Genomic DNA, 8,862 nt, shown 5'->3' with positions numbered 1-8,862 from the left:
ATCAACAAAAATATAGCCAAAAGGCAATGGGGAAATAGCAACCAAACAGGTATTCAAGCCAACCTAGATCTGGATCAATATAAACCACAAGGACTAGGCAGAAAACGGGGACACAAATCCACCAGACAGCAAATACAAGAGCTAGGCAGACGTCTCATCAATGAAGGAAAAATCAGGGCCTTTGTCCTATCTGATCCAAAGAAAGCTTAATGAAAATCACAACCTGGAACATCAGGGGGCTTAACGGCACCAGCAAAAGAAGAATCCTGAAAAATCGCATATTCTCGCAGCACCCAGACATTTTCCTTCTGCAAGAATCCAAATGCTCTCCCAAGGGCACAAAAACGCTCAAAAAACGTGTTTCCAACAGTCATAAATGTATAAGCATAGATGCCCTTGGGCAATCAGGAGGGTTATTAACATTCTGGAACAAAAACAAATTCTTCTTGCAGAATGCTCTCTCCACCAAGAATTCATTATCGGTCATCCTCAACATGCCTGATTCAAGCCAATCGATATGTATCACCAATGTGTATGGGCCTCAAAGAATACAGGAAAAGCTGAAGATGCTGAAGGACCTAGACGAAGTCAGACAACACCATGGGGCAACTCACTCGATTGTAGGCGGAGACTACAATATGATCACCACTCTAGCGGAGAAAAAGGGAGGCTTACGAAAATTGGATAAGGACTCGGAGGCATTTAACACCTTTATTGCTGAATCCAGACTTGCTAACATCCCTACAGTCAATGGTTTGCATACCTGGAATAATAAGCAAGGAGGAAACAGGCAGATAGCATCAAGGCTTGATCGGTTCCTCTTATCAGAATCCATTCTGCTGCAAAACATTGACATGGAGGCCAACCTTCTGCCTATAGGAGGCTCGGATCACTAGCTTGTGCAGATCCACTTCACCAATCTAGAAAAGCCCCAAAACAGACCTTTCAGATTCGAGGCCTTTTGGACAGAACACCCTACATTCATGGAAAACATAAAAAGCTGGTGGACTCAAACCACCATAAGAAGCGACATCATGTATATCTTCCAGCAAAAGCTCAAAACCATCAAATCCAACCTCAAACGATGGAACAAAGACACCTTTGGAGACATCTTTCAAGCCAAAAAAGAACTTGAGGAAAAAATGGCGCTACTACAGCAAACAATGATCACAGAAGGGCATGATGAGGAAAGGAAAGCTCAAGAAACAAATCTACAAAGACAATGGGAAGAACGACTTAAGCAGGAAGAGATGCTGTGGAGACAAAAATCGAGGGTGCAATGGCTAAAGCAAGGAGAACGCAACACCAGTTTCTTCCATAAGTCCACTATCCAACACAGAGCCTGCAATCGAATACTCTCTCTCAAAAAAGCTGATGACGATAAGGTGTTCTCCAGGGAGCACATTGGGGATGAACTCAACTCTTATTTCACCTCTCTTCTCAGCGAACCAAGCCTAAACAGAACCCAAGCCATCAATGCAATCACTGATGCCATTCCCAGCCTTGTTACTCAGGAGAAAAACTCCCTCATTCTAAAGGATTTTACCGAGCAGGAGATTGAAGAGACCATCTTCACCATCGCCACAAACAAGCCTCCCGGACCGGATGGATTTACAATTGAATTTGTTAAAGCCTGCTGGTCCATCATTAAAGAAGACCTCCTCATCCTGGTAAGGAACTTTCACAGAACCAAAAAAGTGCTACCAGCCATCAATGCCACTTTCCTCACCTTAATTCCCAAATCTGGCCAGGCTGACTCCCCGGACAAGTTTCGCCCCATCGCCCTTTGCAATGTCCTCTATAAAATCCTTTCCAAATTGATGGCTAACAGACTCAAACCCGTCCTCCCTTCAATTATTTCTCAGGAGCAAACCGGCTACGTCGAAGGCAGGTAGATCACGGACAACATTATCCTCACCCAGGAAGTGCTGCACTCTCTCAAAACGAACAAGACTCCAGGCATGCTTATCCAGCTTGACCTGTCAAAGGCCTTTGATAGAATCAGCTGGCAATACATGAGAGCAATCCTCCAGGCTTTCGGATTCAGTCAGCAATGGATAAATTGGACAATGGAACTGGTCTCAGGCGCTTTCTTCTCCATCCTGCTGAACGGAGGACCCCTTCAACCCTTCACACCATCCAGAGGTATACGGCAAGGAGATCCCTTGTCTCCTTTTCTCTTCATCATAATGGCAGAAGGGCTGGGCAGATCTTTAACCAAGGCAAGAAGGCAGAATCAACTCAAAGGCATCAAACCGGCACACCAAGGACCCACAGTAACGCATCAGCAATTTGTAGACGATACAATGCTCATGGGCGCCCCCACAGTGCAGGAAGCTCGAACCATCAGCCAAGTGTTAAAGACTTTCTTGGAGGCCTCAGGTATGGACATTAATCTTACCAAATCAAAAAAAAAATTCTTCAACACATCCATTCCCGTGCAAAGAAATCTCAGCAAAATTCTGCAGATCCAAAAGACCTCCCTTCCAACTAAATATCTGGGCATACCACTTTCGGAATATGCCTACAAATCTGCCAACTGGGAAGCCCTCCTCAACAAAATGAAAGCTCAGCTAAGCAACTGGACATACCGAGCCTTAAACATGGCCAGCAGACTGATCTTAGTCAAATCAGTCCTGCAAACCATGCCAGCATATATGTTCTCAGCACTAGCAGCACCTAAGGCGGTGTACAAATCCATCCGAAGCATTCAGCGATCCTTCCTCTGGAATGGAGCCTCGAAGCAATCCAAATGGGCCCTCATCAAATGGACAGACATCTGCAAACCAAAAAGGGAGGGAGGTTTGGGCCTAAGAGATCCAGAAATATTAAGCAAGGCCATAGCAGCAAAAATCTGGTGGAGATGGGTAGAAAATCCTAGCTCCCTGTGGGGAACCTGGTGGAAAGCGAAATACACAACTCAAGTCAGGGACAGAGACCTCATTCGGCTGACTGGCACTAGGCAAGGATCCCCCATCTGGAACAAAGCCTGGGAGAACAGATATATCGTGCAGCAACACAGCTTCTAGGAAGTGCACCAAGGAAAAACTGCCCTCTTTTGGGAAGATGCTTGGCAGCAGCTTCCAACCTTGGAACACCCAGACTGGAATATTCTTAAAAGAGCTATGCAGGAGGTCAGCAAGGTTACGGTAGCATACTACTGGCAACCTGCAAGCGATGCCGCCACCTGGAAAAAGTGGCTATCCAGAGAACAATGGCGAGCTCAAGCAGGCTTGATGAATGTAGACCAGCTTTTACAAGAGCTGGACAAAAGAAGAATCCTTATTTCCAACAAAGAGGACATCTTGAGATGGGGAAGAAACCCCAAAGGAACGTTCAACCTCAAAGAAGCATATCAGAACTTGGCGGCCTCTCTGGATCTGCAACCAGACCACAGTTGGCAAACCCTTTGGAGCAGAGGAACATTGCCAAAAATCACACTTTTCTCCTGGCTGGTCATGCACAACAAAGCACTCACATGGGACAATCTTAAAAAATGAGGCTGCATAGGCCCTTCATGATGCATACTCTGTGAGGATGGCCCAGAAACTCTCAATCACATACTCAATGCCTGTCCAATGGCCTGCTCTCTGTGGGATGACATGGCTATGATCTTCAGACAATCTGACAGAAACAGAGACTCCATTCAACTCTCACTCAGCCAGTGGAGAACATCCATGTCCTCTAATCCCTTGGTCAACAGTGCCTGCAACTTAATACCGAGAGCAATAGCTTGGATCCTTTGGAAAGAACGAAACGCACAAGTCTTCAAAAACTCTGCACTGGCAGTAAGCATGCTGATAGGAAAAGTGAGACAGCTCATCAAAGAAACGGTCAATGCCATGGGCACTTTGCAGAAAGAGGGCAACACTTCACCGAATGATGACAGAATCATTCAAATCCTAAATCTTCAAACCCAGATCAACCCTGCTGGTAAAAACTGCGTCTCCAACGGAACAACGCAGGACAATTGGACTCTGCCCCCTTCAAACACGTTCAAACTCAATTTCGACGGGGCTTCAAGAAAGAACCCGGGAATAGCTGGATATGGGGGCGTAGTAAGGGATCACACAGGCACAATTCATCTCGTCTATCATGGCAACATCGGAGTGAACACCAACAACGCTGTAGAACTAATTGCTCTCATTCAGGGTCTCATTCTGGCAGGCCGCTACAGATTTCTACCACTGATAGTGGAAGGAGACTCGGAGATCATAATCAGGATGATAAAGAAACTCCAGATGGGAGCGCAGGTACATAAAGTTACCCCCAGCTGGAGACTGTCGGCAACACTGCAGGATCTCCAAAATCATCTCTGCAACTTGTAAGGGATTACATTCGAAGCAGTTCGCAGAAAGGCAAACAAGATAGCCGATGTCTTAGCAAATGCAGGGATAGATTCCCAGATGGCAGAATTCCACAGCCTCTGGCACAATCTAGCAGAAGGAGTGCTCAAAGAAAACTGCAAAAAGATCCAGCAGACAGATCTGCACACTTAGGCGTCGGCAGCAAGGCACATTATGGCTTCAAACACCAGAAGGAATGTTAAACCACGGCAGAAGCGCCACTGAAAAGAGAAGATCGACGCCAACAGGCTTGTGCAATCAAGATTGGAGACACATCACTGCACACCCAAAAGACGCATCAATAAAATGAATGCTCATCCACTTCAAGCACGACAATCTCAGGAACTTCAGGCAGCAATCTGCCCACCTCGCAGCAAGATGACAACCACTCTTGCAGGATCACCTCACGGGCTCCATGAAAACTCTACTTAGACAGCGCACTGTATATGCTACAGGCATTTGCCTGGAAAGGCCACACAGTCAACGCAGGCAGGTCGCTCTGACCCCTGCGGACCATTGTATTTTTATTCTCAATCATTAATATAACTGCTTAATTTTACAAAAAAAAAGCTATGATGTCTTCTCAATGTGGAAAAATTTCAGACTCTAGAATTTTACGTAAAATACGTTATAGCAAAAATTCCAAACTGACTTGTTTAAGACTAGATTTATGAGCCTTATGAAACCCTAACTTCCTTGGACCGTATCACTGAAATAATAGTGAATCAAGATCCAAAAATTGAAATACATAATCCTTGGGATGCTTTCTCCACATTCTATAGGTTTCACCATTTGAAACTACACCAACAAAATGTTATAGAAAAGTTTCCCTGACGAATTGTTTGAAGTTAAAAAACCCTAGGATCAAGAGATTTGATACCAAATGTTAGGATCCTTGCACCTTAAAATTGATAAGAAACCAATAATTACAGATCACTCCAAGGTAGAAACGTCCTTGTACAAATAGTATAATGAACAAGACAATATTTAATGATCCTACGAATAGGTATCCTTGGTATATATAGAGGAGACAAAGGACACAATTATAATAAAATGGCACCATTGAGGGATTGTAGTCTACATAAAAATATACCAATAAAAATGTAATCAGCCAATATCTAGGGATTAATAAGGGAATTTTGGGTTAACATGGAGCTTCTATAACACATATCACATTTCAGTAGGTATAATAGGAGGAGTATGAGGGAATAGCTCATCCCATGGAACTACAACATACAGATCAAATTTTACTAAAACATTTGTACACCCTCATTCTCCCATGGACTGGTTGCTATCCAGTTTTGTAGGGACACTACGCGGAACAACAAAATTTAGGGATATCAAATAACATTTATTTTGATTGTGCACATCATTATTCATTTCAAACAAATGTATAGCCTTACTAAATAACTATTTTGTTGAAGAATCCAAACTATAATATATATCTTTAATCATTAGTAATGTCTAGTCTTCTATTACTATATCCATATTTCCTTAATGTTATATCAAGATTTACAACAATTGTGAATGAAACCGCTAATTGTTTTACATTAACTTGACATGAATATGTAGGTGTATACATAATATGAGCTCCTTTTTTCGAAATCACCTACCAATGTAACTAATTTACCTCCAAAATAAACAACCTAATTTTTAGGAAAAGTTTAATGGAGAAAAACATCAATCTATGTTAATAACATTCTCCCTATAAGATGCATCTCATCAATGATGATGTGTTTAGCATATCACATCTTGCTTGTAAGGTAATCAAGTGTGACACCTATAAAGTGGTAATATCCTTTACTGGTATATAAGGAGAAAACCATATTGATGATGTGTATATGTTGAATGTTGCAAAGCCAGTAGGTGCCAAAAGAAGAAAGGAGTCATTGTTAAGAAGAGAGTAAATTTTGAGTCACTTATTTAGTAGCACCAATCAGCTATGACTTTCTAGTACCTATTGTCCCTTAGATAATGGTATTCAAGGGTTATTTGTTGCTACCTCCTTTGTAATGTTAACTAATTTTATTATATGCTAATTTTTACTTCTCTTCTAAGCTTTCAAATGAATGCTTGTTTAAATATTCAGTGGTAATGATTGCATTCCTTTTTTTCTTATCAAATATGAAGTTCAGTATGCATTTTGATGTCTCTTCATTAGCAAAGTTAGAGCTCCAATTTCTCAAAAATCACGATCCATAAATCCAATCATGTCAAATTGATTGGAATTTACAAACTTATTCTCGTACAAACATGAAATTATCTACCAATCATGTTTCCTACAATCTCTCTGTACATGTAGAAAATATTCATCCTCATATTGACATTAAGTTGGATCCTCTAGAGGTATCTGATTATGATCAATATGCCAAGAATTATAAGGAAAAAATTCCCAATTTTACATGATTTCATCATATAAAACAACAATATTTGAATACAAATCATGAAATGGCTTGTACAATATCATCTTAGTCCAACAAAAGTCTCCAAACCTATCACTTTTGTGAGGGGGAATTGAAATAAATCTAGGAAATAATAGTACAATAGCTACATATACAGTGCTAACCATTTCCCATGGTGTTTGTCATATGACCAAGACCTAGAAACATTTATGAATGATAGTTGATCTATGCACGTTGGTCTCTTTGTATATGCATTAATAACATAATTATAATTATGGCCATCATATAAGACTAAGATAAAGTTGAGAGATGATCTAGATCTATTGAAAAAAGAGGATGAGTTGAGGATGTTGAAGGTACCAACAACCACTCCCACATGCCCAAGGTTTTGCATGTCCTCATGCAAACAAGGTTAAGTACTAAAGAAGTAAGGAGGGTTGCTGAGATGGTTGTGATAAATATGGGGTTATTTGGAACTAGATGAAAAGTTTATTATAATAATACATACTGCTACAAAAATGGAAATGTTATGAAAGGTATAAGAAAATTTCCCTGTACATCTAGTACAAAATATAAGGAACATGAACAAAAAAAATGAACCAATGGAACCAATGAGATGAATACTACAATAGCCATGTTGGGTTTTATACATGCCTACAAATGGGAAATTTAGGAAAAAGTGGCAAGATTCAAACAAGACATAAATCATCCCTTATTTATTTAAAATGATGAAAAACTAGTACTAAGCATGAAATAAATTCCAGATCAATCATTGCATATGATTTCATCAACATTTAACAATTTTATGCTCATAAAGTCATTTTGAATTTAAGGGGTTCTCCTTTTCTTTAAATAGAAAAGTAGAAGGCTCTTTATGATCACAACAAATGATGAAACAATGGAAAGCCTAGCTATCACTGTTGAAATACCAAAGTCTTACAGTCGTCCAAGTATTATATATAAGATTTATAGTTGAGTATTATTAATTTTATGCATGATCATAGGTTCCACTTATAAGATAATAAAATCTTAGGTGCACTGTGAAAAACCAACAATTGAAGTTTAAGGGTTGCATTAAGGCCATTATTTAACAACAAATTTATGGAGGTCATTTTTCCTATGACTCTAATCAACACATGATTCCTTTTTATTGTAAAATTGTAGAGTAACCATCATATTTGTGGAAAAAATAATTGGTTTATTTAGCACCCCTCTACGTAGAATGCCCCATTTCCTACGAGCATCCACTGCCCCAATGGGTTTTCCTAGTGGTATCACAGGTCTATACCCTCTACTAGAAGAAATCTACAGTCTCAAAGAGATAACCTCTTAAACCCATTTTACACTCAAGGATCTAGTCCCATGTTTCCTACCATTTAATATTTATATTATAGACATTTCTTTTGCAATTGGTAGTTGGGGGTGTAGCTTCAAAAATCCCCTTTAAGGTGTAGGGTGATAACTTTTAGAGAAACTTTGATTACTTGGATAATGTCTTAGACACATCAAGTGCTTATATGTACTCAAAGGACATAACATGAATGAGCCATTTTTAATGTGAGACGGATGAGGCTAACCAAAGAATATCCAAAATGTAACAACCCTGGTGAAAATTCCATGTAATAAAAGTTAATAAAGGAAACAATAATAACAATGATTGATGGGACACTTATTCCAAGCTTAATCTTAGGAAAAACATCCTAGTGGGTGTTCATTTGGTTTATTATGGCTAAGGAAATTGGAAAAGGCAATGGCTAAGGCTTTGGAAAGGTAAAATAACATTTTTTGCACATTTATTTATGAAAACAATGGAAATTAGGAGAAAAGGATGTTGAAACATCACATGTTGCATGTGAGGAGGAAAATGAAGTGAAATAATGGAAATTGATGAAAATAAAGGCCTAATTAATAAAAAGGCTTGTGAGGATCAGTTGGTCCCTTTTATCCGTTCAGTTTTGGACCTCTCTCCCTCTCACTCTTGGACACTTAGAGTTTTCTTGGAGCATTTTGGCATTGGATCAAGAAAGGAAAAGAAGGAAAGAGGAAGGAAGGAGCAAGCAAGGAAGAGAAGGATTAAACAACTACAACAATATTCTTTGCAAGTATCAATTTTC

The 8,862-nt window shown here is 39.9% G+C and overlaps 1 protein-coding gene across 1 annotated transcript; it reads left to right on the top strand.

The window, feature by feature from the left end:
• The first annotated feature begins 209 nt into the window (after positions 1 to 209).
• Positions 210 to 896, top strand: LOC149167365 (uncharacterized). Its single transcript, XM_089430458.1, has one exon. It carries the CDS (start codon positions 210 to 212, stop codon positions 894 to 896), a length of 687 nt encoding a protein of 228 aa, XP_089286584.1.
• Positions 897 to 8,862: the final 7,966 nt, after the last annotated feature.

This window comes from Pinus tabuliformis, chromosome 5_1 (genome assembly GCF_031772625.1).
Source record: "Pinus tabuliformis cultivar Carrire ecotype Pingquan chromosome 5_1, CPIR1, whole genome shotgun sequence".
Lineage (NCBI taxonomy): Eukaryota > Viridiplantae > Streptophyta > Pinopsida > Pinales > Pinaceae > Pinus > Pinus tabuliformis.
The sequence above is the reverse complement of the archived record's forward strand: the minus strand, read 5'-3'. Positions and strand labels throughout refer to the sequence as shown.

What these genes read in the sequence shown, in the direction of transcription:
- LOC149167365 (XM_089430458.1), top strand. Translation starts at nt 210, where the DNA reads ATGAAAATCACAACCTGGAACATCAGGGGGCTTAACGGCACCAGCAAA.